Consider the following 14,988-nt stretch of genomic DNA (forward strand, 5'->3'; position numbering starts at 1 on the left):
TTCAGAAAAACATATGCTTTAAATTAAAAGGGCCAGAACCTGCTTCTGTTGCATTAAATCACAAAGCTTTGTTCTATAGGAGTAAGCTATGAACACATCAGGTAAGTAACTGATGTCACTCTTTGTCTTGTTCCATGTAGTATGAGAACATTACATGTCTTACGACACCAAAATACTCCTTCAGTCTGCTTTTTATACACATATGTGTGTGTATGTGTATAGGTTATGTTCAGGATTTCATGAGACTGTGGAACTGGTTTAGTAAGCACCTTAAAAATATGGTTATGGCCAGAGTGTAAACTAGGTGAACCTAAAGAAATCAGTAAAACTGCAGCAATTGACTTCAGCTGAGGGGTTTTCTGCATTTTTACTAGAATGGTTGGCTCTAGGAGCTTCACACCTAGCATAAAGATTGTATGGAAGCTCTAGTTTGGCTCACAGACAGTTAATCTGTGTAAGCCTGTTTGAAACCAAGTAGTCACTAAGTATGCTGAGGACAATTGTAATCACGTTTTCTGTGCATCTTTTTCACTGGAGAAGCAGTAAGTGGTTTTGTGAGTCATTATAACTCTGCTCATATGCAGTTGGATCTTTTAGTATTTGTTATTCTATCAGATTTTTTTTTTATTTGCATAAATACAGTAATCTCTGGTAGATTGTACTGTGTGCAGTTCCATGTTTCTTTTGTTCTTTTCTTACTATTCCCAGTGGACCTGAAGCGATGAGGCTCTTAAATTCATTGCAGCACAGGAGGCGGCCACTACATGGCTTATTTGAACTTGTCATGCTCTCCTTTGATTTCCACTGAATTAAAATCATCATATATATTGATATCTTGACTTAAATATTTTAAAACCTTTCTTATCTATATTTCACCTCTTTACATTTAAAGCATAAGAGAATAAGTGGTGTTTCTCCCCTTTGAGTTTTCCTTTCAATGTCTGGCATGTGTTTTAAATTATTCATATACTCCTAAAGGAACAGGCTTCCTTTTAAGGCAGGTGGAAGCTAATTGATATCTGATGCATCAGGAGTTTTCTCACAACCAGCTTCTAACAGCTTGCATAGATTTAACATTATTCTGGTACTTACTAATTCTGTTTCAGCTTCTTTCACCATCCTGTCATGCTGTGCATTCTGAAGTATTTGCAAATTAGTGTAAGGAAAACAAAGGAAACAAACTTTCAGCCTGTATTGTAAAACTTTGTATATGCAATGTTTCCTTTGAGTGCTTTGACAAGCCTCATGATTAACTATTCAGTTGATTATAACTGCCAAATTAGAAAGTTAATCCTTACAGGAGAGTTTAAGAGGACTGTTCAACTAAGGAGACATGCAGCAGTCATATATTTACATAAGTCTTCAGTTTGATTCAATGTTATGTATATTGCAATTATACAAAAATTCTTATATTGTCTATATTTCACATAGGTTAGCTATTTTGTAATCACATTATCTGAGGGGAAAAACCCTTCTTCTACCACTCCCAAGCCAAGTTTTGCCTAATCATTGGTTCTACAGTCAGCATTGGACCTATGTGTCAAAAGTCTGTTTCTGTTTTACAGATTTGGTGTAGAAATGACTGGTTTTTATTTTAATCACAAGATTTTAAAAGTCCAGAAGAGAAGTGTTTATTTTTATTTGACCAAGTTGGTGACAGCTGACTGTTTAACTGGATACGAATGAGGGCTTGCCTTTAGTTATAATAAGGATAGATTCTTAATTCTAAATATTTTTTTTAAGAAATAGACTATGAATGGAAAATTACAGAGAAGATATTTCTTACATTCAGGTTTCAAAAGCATGGAATTAGCTCCTCTTGCTGCAATATGTGTAAACGTTCTTTTGACCGGGAAAGAACTGAAAGTAAATGGTCCCATTCAGATTACACTTCCTCTTCCCACAAGTACTGTAAAATCAGGAGATGCTATACCTGCATGGACATTCGATATGAAAACTGGTAAGTGGGCTGAGTTATATGTTGTTCTACCTTTTAGCATATGTGTGTAGTTTTGGGCACATGACACTATGTCATGGGACAGTGATTGCCGTAATATATGAGGTAGTGGTAAATAGCCACAAATATTATTAGGGGTTCTTTTTTATTTTTGATTGGTTAACTTGAATTGTTCAGAGGAATTTCCCTGCATACATGAGTTCAAAAAGCTTTGGTAAAATCCATTAGCGTTCCTGTTGAACAAATTTTACGTGTGATGGATTTTTATTTTCAGAGGAGGCTAAGGATTCAGGGAACATATGTTTTAGGTGATGTTAAATTTTAAGCCTGGTAATTTTGTGAATGGCTTCTTAAAAGAAAGCAAATCAGAATTGAAGACTTGGATGCTTTCTTTCCTAGAGTATAGCTCTAAAGGTCCTTTGACACTAAACCTGGATAGATATTACTTCAGTTAACAAAAGCAATTCAGAAAGTGAAATGAAGGGGAAATAAGAGTTATCAAAGGGAACAACATAGTTCTTACAGTATATGTGGGAAGAGGAGGCTGGGGATTAGACATTCTAAACCTTTTGTCATCCCTTCCTGTCTAATTTTAGTCAGGAGTGAGTAATGAGCTACATACACTTATCCCATTTAGATGTCCTGTATTAGGCGTGTGTGCATTAGTGTACTGATTGTCTTAAATTGTACTTTATACTTTCCATCACACTTGGTCTTGAAATACGCATGTGAGTGAAGAGGTAAGCGTCTTACTCCTTATTAAGGCAAAAAGCTGTTATTCAGCTGTTGAAAGTACAGGAGAGGACACCAACTCCAACAAAGCATTGTTTACATGTTCAAGAAACAAACTGATCATCTTAATGAAGAACAACCAAAGAACATTAATTTGAATGAAGAATATGCTAATAAAAAATTGGCTAGGTTGTCTCTTGGGAAAAGAGTGAATAGAATAAGTTTTGGCATAGAAGATTAAGTCTGTCTATACACCTAGAAGATTTCAGAAGGGTAACCAGTGATAAGGGTTAACATTCTTCATCAAAGGAAGGGTTTTAGTCTGACATGGTAAAATAGCACAAAGGGGTTTGATTTCTTGCTGCCACTGCCACTTTTGCCAGCTCCTGTGCTCATCTGTACCTATGCTGAACTGTTTTAACTCACTAAACAGAAAACTAGGTCAACAATGGTACTAAACCAAAAAGTTGACAGAGCTAGAGCAGCTGGGCACAGGGTCAGGCTAGAGTATAAACCAGTGTAAGGTGTGTATGTGGGTGTTGAGGGGCCTACTCAACATGCCTACTTAGGCATGTTGGCCTTGGGCGTAGAGCAAGAGCAGGAGTGTGGTATGCTGACCCAGTAAAAACTATTAAAACTGTTGGTTTTTGTCCTGTCAGATGGGGTGTACTCTGATAGAGATTCTGTAAAGGTAAATTGTTTGTGATGGGTGCTCACTGAGGTGTAGTGTTCGCGTGGAGCCTTCACTGCTGCTTGCTGAGAGAGGACAAGGAGGACTGTGGACAAGCATAGAGACTTTTTGTGCATAACTCAACTTCTACTTTTTCTTCCACTTCCTCATCTCTTCCCTACAGTCAAAATTGCAACTGTATTCACTGCTCTGGATGTTAATTCTTAGATACGTTTCTTTTATTTTTACCTTTGATCTGACATGTGCAAAATGACTCTTTTCTACGGTAACTGAGTAACAGCAAGGCGTTCCTTAGTCAAGGTTCTGGTAACTGAGGACAGCTGAACGCATAGGCTCTCCAGCAAGCATTCACGAGGGTCCATAAGTAGCAGCAGGCCCCCATCTGAGCTGAATGGTGAGCTACCACTGCACTGAATAAGGAGACTCTGGCATCCAAAGATGTTGCATGCGGGTTGTCCCCAGCAAGATGTCGACACACACTTTTAAACTCTCAAGTCCTTGGGGAATACGTCATAATGGTAATCAGAACTTCCGTGTCAGTATTGATAGCAGTAAGGGAACAGGTCTGTGTTTGATATTGTGTAGACTGATCCATACATGCCAGGAAGAAGATAGAAACTGCTTTTACATGTCTGCTCATGCAGTGTTCCCTGGTGTTACTCAAAGTGTAATAGTACTGAGACTGTTCCTGGAAAATGAGCTTTTGTAATTATATTCCAGCTGCTGTAAATGCAGAATTTGTTGATGTATATTGAACTTGGCTTCCTTCTTACTAAATATTTTTCCTCATTAGTACCAAAAGTACTTTATGGATTTTAATAGAATTTAAAAAAAAAAAAAAAAGCTTGCATTGCAACATTAAATTGAGAATCATATCCTTCTGTTTGGTTTGCAGTAAGTCATAGAGAATATGTGCTTACTTATAAATCACGTTTTCATGTTTTTCTTAATATGTACTATGTTCTATGGAGTATATTGGGGGGAGATGTAATTTACTGAAGAGGACAGCAGAGATTATATAGCTTCTTACAGATTTGTTCAGTCAAGATAGAACTTCTGGAGACCTAGAATTTTTTTTTGCCTTTTATATGTGGTGGTTTGTGTTGGTTTTTATCTGCCTGTAAGTAACCCACCCTCTATACTTGTAAAACAATAGTTTTGCCTTATAGTGATATCTTGCCTTAGAGTTGACAGGACAGAGAATTTGAGGATCTGTTTTTGTTGCCTCTAATTTGAGAGTTAGGGATGGAAGATTCTTCTGGCTGGTTTTGCTCCTGAGTCTGGACAAGAGGTTTTCCAGGTAACTGAGTAACCACGTCTTTCAGGGTTCTAGGTGGCTGGTTGCTGCTGCTATTCCCCTCTGCCAGCCATCACAAGTACCAGGAGAAGGCTGCAAGTTTTACTGCCAAATGATACTTCGTGCGTGTGTGTGTCTGTGCACGCGCACATTGTGGCACGTGTGAGTTCTCATCTTTACCTCCTGTCTGGTTGATATTTCCTTTTGCTTTGGTGAAAGAAGTGTCCTGGAGAAAAATTGAAATTGTAGGGCTTTATTAGTGAATTATAAGTGAATTATACTTTTTGCATGCTTTGGTTATTGTTGTTTTAAAAAAAAAAAGCTGGTGGTTCTCTCTCCTTCTCAGTATTTGCAGTTTGAAAACACAAGGTTGTTTATATGAGGTTGTTTTCTGTCCGTAGAATTTCACAGATGGTCCACAATAAATGTGTTCAAGTGCATTAAGTAGAATTCTGTCCCTTCTACTGCATGCTTTATTAATTGTAGAAGCTGGCATACCATAATACCTGTCCTTTGTGTTGCCAAACAGATGGTGTGGAATCTGTGTCCTCACAATAGACCTTCCTTGGGCTAACTGAACTGTTACTGCCTTGGGGTAGGGAGAAGGAGAGAAACATTCAAGACACTGTTTATCCTATTGTATCTTATTATGCTACAATAATGCTTTGCCACTAAGTGCTGCTAGCTAATATTAAACTTGTATTCATATGCTTAGATTACCTGCTCCTTAGTAGTTTTTTGTTTTTTTTTTTTTTGTCTTGGCCTTCATACATGCTTAAGCTCATATAATAGGATTTTTCAAATTATTTGTGTGCATATCTTTGAAAAACATTTGTTAATAGAAAATGAATTATATTAAATTTGGTAAGTAATTTTGATGCTTTGTTTCAAAGTAAATGTCCACACAGGTATATTTGAAATGAAATTGTCAAGAAAGAAAGTTTGCATGTTTAGTGAAAGCTGTGTAATAACTAGTATATAGGTCAGAAGTTTCAGTTGTTCTTGTGACCTTGTATATTTTTGGTAATAGCTTAATTGCTAATGGTTTGAGATAAAGAAGAATCCTGTGTCGTATGTGCAATATTTTGTCTGGTTTTTTTTTTCAGGTGCTTGGGTAAGCCGTGGGCTAGGAATGGTAAAGGAAGCAGATGGTCAATTAGTATGGACATATACTGCTCAACACTTAGGCTACTGGATAGCAGCTCCACTGCCTGGAACAAGAGGTATTGCAATGACTGGCAAAGAAATTACTGAGCAACCTGAGTAACAATGTATCTAAGGCTGTGAGTTTGATTGCTTTATTTAACAACAGAAAGGGAGAAAAGACATGCAATTTCAACAGTTAGAAAACTTTTGTTTGAATGCCTTTGTGCATATAACGATTTCCTAGAACTTCAAATGCTATAGGGGGAAAAGTCCAGACTGTATTTGAACTTGTATATTTATATTGTCTCCATCGTTTGGAAGAAGCCTGCAAGGGAACTGTGACTATGGAGATCTAAAAATCAGCAGGACTGTATCCCTTACTGGTGAGGATGATGTATGACAGGAGGAAATACAAGAAGAAAATTAGTCTTGGGTAAAACGGTCCGAGTGGATTCTGTTTTATGTAGACTTGTTGCATGTTTTGCAAATTCATATGAAGGGATTCTTATTGGAGAAATATGATGTCAAAATTTAAAGACAGATAGCACTTTGTGATAGAAGCACTAAATAGAAAATGTAGACTGTGTTTCTAGGTCAGTTTGGACAACTAATTCAAGTGTACTTTGGCTGGAATTGAGTAGATGTCATGGTAAGGCTTTAGTACTTGAGATGAACCTTTGAAGATCCATTATATTGTAACCACTGTTTGTTTATTTTCTAGTTTGCTGAAATAGCAAGGTGAAAAGGGAAGGATGAATATAGTGCCATAGGAACACAAAATCACTGGAAAAGTACAGTTTAATTTATTAGCTACAGCTCTGCATATCAAGTGGAATAATTTGTTTTTGAGAACTAATTCTTGTCTGGTTTTGTTTGACAATCTAGAATCCATTATTAGTGCGGTTTCCAAGGACATAACAGCCTATCACACAGTCTTCCTTACGGCCATACTGGGAGGTACTGTTGTCATTATCATTGGATTTTTTTCTGTTCTTCTTTGTTACTGCAGGTAAGCAAAAAGAGAGGCTCAGCATGAATGGAATTTAAGGTTGATAAAATAGTCTCTTGAAGTTAAGACTTGTTTCCTTAGCTAAACTATAATGTGTAGCCTAGTATTTCTTCAAAAATTACAGTTATTACAGAACTTCATTTTAAGTTTGTGATGTCACATTACACTGCAACTTCCTAACCAAAATCTAGTCTTCAGCTCTGGTAGTCAACAGTCTATTATTTCCTAGTATGCTCTACAGTCACCTTGCATCTCTTTTGCATAGGGATAAATGTGGTCGGACGCAAAAGAAGGAAAAAAATACAACTAGGCTGGAGGTCATAAAAAAAGACCAGACAACGTCAACAACTCACATAAATCACGTCAATGCTGTCAAAGGGTCTTTACAGTTGGAGGATAAGTCACAGTTATATACACCGAAGATTTCTTCATACAGCCCTCAAAGAAGGATGTCCACAGACACAGAAGAGGGAAAATCACGAGACAATTTTAAAATCTACACAGAGGATGTTTCTTATCAGTCATCATGTCAGACTGGTCAGTCAAGAAATTCAGCCCATTCATTGGAGCCTAATGCTGGAATTAGGCATTTACAGCCGCCGAAACATAGTAACACTACTATTTCCCAGGCTCCTAGGGACATTCAAGACCAAAACAGGTACCTTTCACTGAAAGAGGAGATGTATGGGCTTTCCCATATCCCAGAACATCTAATGCATCTTTACAATCAACCTATTGCTATTCTTCAAACCTCTGACCTTTTCCACTCCCCAGAACAATTGCATCCTGCAAAATCAGCAACTTTGCCAAGAAAAGGGCAGTTAGTATATGGCCCCATGATGGAACCCATGAATCGTGACAGTTACATGCAAACGTTACCGAAAATGCCAGTGCACTCTCATCCACAGCCTTCTGTCTGCAGAGATGAAAACAGTACATTAGATAGTGAAGAGGGCTTACCTTCTCAAACATCAAACTGGGGCCGGTACACTAATAGCTTACTGGAATCTGTCTCTGTTCCTGGGACATTGAATGAAGCGGTTGTAATGACTCCATTTTCATCTGAACTTCAAGGTATTTCAGAACAAACACTATTGGAACTCTCTAAAGGAAAACCATCTCCGCACCCTCGAGCATGGTTTGTATCCCTGGATGGAAAGCCGATCGCTCAAGTGAGGCATTCTTTCATAGATCTGAAAAAGGGCAGAAAAACAGAGAGTAATGATACCAGTCTGGACTCTGGTGTGGACATGAATGAGCATCATCCTAGTAGGAAACTGGAGAGAGAGAAAACTTTCATAAAAAATATGCCGCATTCTAAGATCCTTTACTTGGAAGATCTGGATCTAAGTAGCAGTGAAAGTGGGACCACTGTTTGCACTCCAGAGGACCAGGCTGTGAGGCATATTTTGGATGGAGGGAACAGGCCAGTCGTAGAACAGCATGATGAAGAAGGTCTAAGAAGAAAAACTGTATCAGGAAGTCACGAATCTGGTATCCCTTCTGCTAAAAAAAGGGATAGACCGTCTATCACGAGAAGAGATAGCAAAACCAGTATCTGGAAGAAGAGGGAGGAGAGGCCACTTATTCCTATAAATTAAAACACAATGTGCTTTGTCTTGTTGCTCTCCCTGCTGGTTATTGATCTCTTGGCTACTTCTGTAATTCTGCAGTGCTGGGTTTACAAGGGAAAGGTTGTTTTCTAGTATCAAGAAAAGTTACATTTTTTTAATATACAGATTTGAGTTACTAAACTTCAACCAGGCAATTGATATTCAATGTGAATTGAAAACAGGGAAATGCTACTATTAAAATTTTCCAGTTCCTAGTTTTGCTGGCAGTGTAGGGAAGGCCCACATTTTAATTAGCCTGTCATTCTTGGACACACCTCTGGGAATGCGCAGTGAGAAATGTAGGCACATGTTTCAGTTTTTTTGTACTTGTTGCTAATGCATTGGTAGACTAGTTTAAAGCCATTCCTCAGCCTTGTTCCTAATCAATGTGACCATCTGTACAGTATTTTATACGTGAACTTTTCTAGGGATCTGTTACTACTTCTTTGTATAATGTAAAATGTTTCATGAGTTAGTCCCATGACACCAGCAGATGAGCTCTGTTGGATTTATCAGTAGAGCTCTATAGCATTACTGCCCTCCCTTTGTGCCCATCCATGTGCAAAAGTTTGCCGTTCCATAAAAGCAGTGGCAGAGGGGGACAGTGTACAAGCTCTGTGGCTGCTGCAGTTTGTGGTCCCCGCTGTCTTAAGATGTTGCCCATTTGCTTTGTTTTAATCTGCTTTGTTACGAACTGTGGACGTTGAAGACTGACATCTGTGATGAAGTGTCCACATCCAGCAGAAAAGGACTGGTTCTGGTAGCATTCGAAGCTGCTGCTGCTACTGATCCCAGTGTCTTGTTTTGGCTTCATTGTCAGTTACAGTCTTCTCTTCTGCATGCTGTTGGGCCAGTTGTGCTCCACAACATAGTCTTGAATCGCTGCATATTTATAAGTTTGGCCCAGTGTGCAAGTTTAGACAAATTATGCCTTTGAAATAGTTTCCTTCAGCAGGAAAGTTGGGTACTTTTGCTTTTCATTTTATGTTTTAAAAAAATGGAAGATCATCAGAGGTTTATGTGCCTACATTTTGCCAGCCTGAGCTGCTTTTGTCTAGGTTGTGCATCACAGAGGGGTTAAACGGGCTTTAAAAGTTGGGGGGTTTTACGAGCATGAGAGAGCAGATTGCAAAATTTGGTCTATAATGCCATATAAATACTACTTATGACTCATCTTAGAGTTAAATTTACCAAAAGTCATGAATGCATGAAATGTAATTAAGATATGTATAGAGGAAGGAAAAGGCCATCAGAATATTCTTTATTTTTAATGTTCATCTTGTCAAAGTGATCGTTTCAACTTTGGCTAACAGAAAAGTAGATACATCCCTTAATGTGCTTCATACAGCATATAGAATGTCTTTCTGTGGCTTTGAAGCTGTTTCTCTGATGAAATAAGTTTCAGCATTTTGGCTTTGGCAGTTTGATTATAAATCATCCTAAAAAAGCTTTATAAATATTTCCCTTAGAGCTTGGTTAAGGTTCTGTACCAAGACCCAAACATACAATGTCTATATCGGAATTGTGGGGTGAAGTGCATTCGGTTGTCTGCCCTGTAGTACACTCGAGTTGGGAAATATCCTATGCAGCTGGGCTTCTGGGAATATTTACTCAGGAAACATTACTGTGAAGTATGTCTGTTATGTGGGGATTGTCAGTTGTCTGGTCCTGTTTCTAGAAGAATACGCAAGGTAACCAGAATGGTACTAGCAATACATCAATCCAACTTCTGGTGTGCAGTTGCTTCATGAACAAAGTATGATGTTCTTGTTGAGTTCACAAGTATGAAAGTGCAAAATAAGTTTGAGATAGGTGTGCAAATAAGTCTATAATTAAATTGGACAAAACAATCTGGTTTAATTATACGATTCATTTACTTCAGAGGTGAAGACGGCTTGTTATATTAGCATGCTTTTGGTACTCTTTTTAGGTAACTGTAATTCAGTTTTCCTATACTGAATACATTTTCATAATATTTTTTTCCCCTATGTGCAGTTCCACTGGATTTTGTGTATGGCTAACTCTCTAGCCCCAAATACTGATGTTTTCATCCTTTGCTTTCTTATATGTGTTAGTAGGAATCAATTTATATATTTTGTATAGATGTACATTTCTTCTGAAAGCTGCTTTGACTTTTGAGGTTTAATATTGCCCTGCTCTTAAGTTGCATCAGTTCTGATGGCTCCCTTTTCAAAAAGAGAATATTATATATTCTGTTGAATATAACAGAAAATCTCTGACAAGCTAATGGTTTTGAGGTGTTAATATTAAATTGATATGTCTCTACTTGAAATTTTGTTCACCTACAGTAACTTAAATATATTGCAGATTTTTTCAATGCATTTTTTCATTGCATATACCAAAAAGACCTAATTCCTCAAACTTACCTGTATTGTTAAAAAATACAGACTACTGTAAATGGCTTTATTCATGGGAGTTCAAAGGAACGAAGTTTTGCACTCCAGTGTTCTTGTTCTGCATCAGACTAGGTATCTGGTCACCAAAGAAAAAGGATTAGAAATGTTGAAAAGATCAGTTATAACTTTGGGACTTCAAAGTAACAGTGCCAAAAAATGTACTTAGGTAGTACAGATTCTCGTCTGCTCTGCTAGCTGATCAAGAGCAAAGAGAGGAGTTTGGTTCTGTACCATCATTCTAAAGGAGTTTTTGGCTGTCTGGATTAGTCACAATTTTACCCTGCATGTATGGTAGTGCAAAATGGCCCCTTTAAAGGCTGTGCATCAATGATGCATTTCAGCTTTTAGCCAACAAAGCAAGTCAGAGTGGAACAGATCTTCTTGCAAGAGTTTCTTGCTGCTAGGCTTCTCAGTAGTAGGAAGACAGATAGAACAAAGTTTTCTGAAAAATAGGCATCTCGTCATATATAGGATTGGTATCTCTACTAAATAGTAGCTCCTCCCATGTTTAATGAGGGTGTGGACTTTTTGTGGAGTATTTAAATTCTTTTCTGGAGTGCACATGCTGCAGTTCTGGTAATACCATTTCCAAGGCTGTTTTCAGCTGTTGTTTCTATCCATGCCAGTCAAGCCACAGCTATCTTTGCTTGCTTTGTAGATCCCATACACCAACTTTTCTGTGTGTAACTTGCTAGCGTTTATCACAAATGTCTTATGCTGTTGGTTACACTTGAAAAGGCTTTTCTAAAGTCGAGTTTTGTATTAAAAATAAATACAGAACTTGTTTTCTGTGTCAGAATATGAGAAAACTATTCTGTAGAAAGAAATTATTGTTGGAGTTGTATCTGCAAAGATAAATGCTACATGAAAACAGCTGATGCCCGTAAGCACACAATGACAGGGAATTCTTCCTTGGCCCTATCATGAGCATTAAATCTTGGATTTTAAAAACTCTATATAACCTTAAAATTATTAGAATTATACTTCATATTTATATTCAGTACTTACAGAATATATTATTGGTTTCTTCATGTTCCAGCTGTATGTTGGAATTTATGCACTGGAAACCTGTATTACCTATTAGCGACTAGAATTCTTTTTGGTTTTAGATCATTAAAAAAAGGAGTTTGACTATACTGAGTTCTAAAAATTTTAATTCCAGAGATAACGGTACATGATGTGTAACATATGTGGAAAAGACAAAATGTTATCATGAAACTTGTCTTTGTGGTCAAACTAATGCTTTTCTATATTTATATATATGATTTCCACACATGAATTTATAGGAATCCCTGAATTTATTTTTTAAGATTTTTTTTCTGTTGGCTCAGTATTGCAGCACTAACAGAGCGTTAAAATGCTAGTGCTAACATTAGATCTATGCAAGAAGCAGCAAGGATTTGTGGCACACTGCTCTTTGGAAAGGCCAGGGAAACATTCAAAGGTTTTCACTTATTTGCATCTGGATGTTGATTACCTTGAGAATAAGAAGTGGGACATGCCTGAAGCACCTTTATAGTAAGCCCCCCTCTAAGGAGAGGGAATGAGTGGGGAAAATTGGAAAGGATATAGCTTCTTTGTGATGCTTGTTTCCAAACTGATACGTATTTGTGCTTCGGTGGAATTGATTCTTTCTGAAGAACACAAATGTTTGCAAGAATTATGTCTCAGTTTTTCACAAGATGCTTCTTGACCTGTCAGCTTCTGCAAAAAGCCACGTAGATGTAAGTAGAGTTTAAAGTGAAAGGTATTAGGTAGATACAGAACACTGAGCACCAAATTTTGTCATATACTTAGGGTGAAAGGTGGTTAATAAACTTCAGGACAGTTTCCCCACCATGGTTGCAATACATGATGTTGGTATTCTTCTTGCAGAAGGGTATACAGTTCCAGGTCTTACATACTTTTGATAAGGTGGTTAATGGAGTCAGCCAAGGCTTGCTTCTGCAGATTAATTCATGTGGCTTAGGTCAGTGCTTTGATGTATCATAAATATAAGGGAAGTGATCAGGCTAAATAGAATGCAGCTGTGTTCACATTAATCTGGCTGTGTTACCTAGAATAAGCTAATTGACAGTAACTTTCAGATTGTTACCAAATGCCACAAATTATAGAAATTTTTTAAAAAAAAGGCGGGGGGGGAATCACTTAAAAATTCCTTTTGATTAACAGGAAAAATCTTGATAGAACTGTCAGAAAATAAAAGAACTCTTGTATCTTACAAACCTGAAACCAAAACTGATTTGATGTTTAGGGACATTATTTACCAATGTAGAGCTAGAGATGATGGACAAGAAGTAATGCAGGATGTAGGAATGTTTAGTTGTCTGCTTTGTTTTTATGCAGTAATTTGTACCAAAGAGGATGAAATGAATAGGCACCCGTCTAAACTCTTCTCGTTAGTTAAAAAGTGAAACAGGTTAACAATATTACTAATCTAACACTGTGCAAATTAAAAGGCAGTACACTACATCCATTGTCTAGTACTGCATATTGGGAAAATCTGAAGAAAAATTAGCCTGCTGAAGTGCCTTTCTCTTTCATCAGACTTATTTTATCAGTGGGACACCTGACTATCTGAAAAGCACATTATGGTTTTTTTTTTCTGTTAGCCAAAAAAACCTCAATTCATACTTACAATTATGTAGGTTTTATAATATTTTAAAAGGCAGATCTAGTGGTTTTTATGTTGGAATACTGACTCCTGCATGTTGATGATGATGGTAATTGCTGTAAACCCTGGGTTTTTGTATTTTATGTTTGAAAAGAAATTTAAAAAATATATCTTTAGCAATCTGAACACTAGTATCTTTTAAAAATGCACATATGGGATCTGATTCAACTTCATAAGTCAAGAGTAAGCATCTTGAAGTCACTGGTTTTACAGGTATGAAACTGGGATTTTAACTTCAAAAATTAAATTAATATAAGTTTATATATGAAAACTATTATAATGATAAAAATCCTTTTTTCAGCTGCTAACCTTCCTTGCCAGTAGAAGCAGAAAGGGTGTGGAGATAGGTACTCAATTCTTACTTCCTAGAACCAATTTTTGTCTCCATTTGGAGCCTAACCTGCATTGTTTATATAACCCAAGCTTCTGCTTTTTTTTTTTTTTAGTGGAATAATGCAAAACACAGTACTATACCTACAGAGTTAAAAGTGAGCATTCTTTTATAGTAGTTTGCACTTATTTGTGCCACACTTCTAACAGTAGGCAGCTACATTTGTGTTAATTTATATGAAAGGTGGTTTAAATTACTTTAATTTGAGCTTCTTTTTCTTTGAAAAGCAGTATTCAGTGTGTTCTGATTACCAAAAAAAAAATGGCTTCAGATTTTTTTTTTTAGACTGGCAGGGGAAAACTGTGTCATTTTTATTATTAGCACTCCGCTTGAAAATTATTTTACCAAATGAATTTTTTTTTCAGTCAGTTTAACACTTATTGAACATTCCTATATTCCCCCTCCTCAAAATGTACTGGTACTTTATTCCCCAGTTAACCGATTCACTTCCTTTGAAGCACTTGTTGCACTTCAGTCCATGTTAGAACAGTAATTTTACATCTTATTGTGTAGAATGACACTTTTTAGTGCTCGTTAGAGCATGGAGTTCATAAAAAGCCTGGCTCTGAGATGCTGAAAGGTAGGTGAACTGACTGTGCTCACCACCTTGCATGTTGGAGCCTTACATTCAACAAACACTTCATTACCTTGGCAGTCGTTTTCAAAAACACTCTAGTGTGGATATTGTTTATGTAAAACATTCTTGATATTCAGCATCCTGGTTTTAAGTATTTCTACCTTTTTATATGTTGTCAGAGGTGTCTTTTCATCTCTGTATTTACTACAGTATCAGTGTATCTGTTGCTGAAAATGTAACTAAGATTTGTAAAATGTTATAGCTTATGCAATATAATAAAAGTTTTAAAAAGACATCAGTGCCTTAACTTTTATTTGAATGTCTTTGAAGTCATAAGTTTTTTAGGAACATACCTCTCTCACTTAACACTTTTTTGCTAAATATCACTAAAAAATGTGTATTTCTGTCATCATAATTCTAATGACAATGTTGTTATCCTTAAGTTTACCAATTCTAATTCAGTTATGTTCTCTGTTCTGTTTCT

General features: G+C 36.8%; 1 protein-coding gene across 1 annotated transcript in view; it reads left to right on the top strand.

Moving 5' to 3' along the window:
- Positions 1-14,797, top strand: part of FAM171B (family with sequence similarity 171 member B) — a 39,311-nt gene extending 24,514 nt beyond the window's left edge. Inside the window, exons 5-8 of the mRNA XM_030019024.2 lie at positions 1,793-1,960; positions 5,784-5,900; positions 6,709-6,832; positions 7,098-14,797. Coding sequence (XP_029874884.1) covers positions 1,793-1,960; positions 5,784-5,900; positions 6,709-6,832; positions 7,098-8,433 — 1,745 coding nt within the window. The 3' untranslated portion in view covers positions 8,434-14,797. The remainder of the gene's footprint in view (positions 1-1,792; positions 1,961-5,783; positions 5,901-6,708; positions 6,833-7,097) is intronic.
- The last annotated feature ends 191 nt before the right edge of the window (positions 14,798-14,988 follow it).

Source organism: Aquila chrysaetos, chromosome 6 (genome assembly GCF_900496995.4).
Source record: "Aquila chrysaetos chrysaetos chromosome 6, bAquChr1.4, whole genome shotgun sequence".
Classification (NCBI taxonomy): domain Eukaryota; kingdom Metazoa; phylum Chordata; class Aves; order Accipitriformes; family Accipitridae; genus Aquila; species Aquila chrysaetos.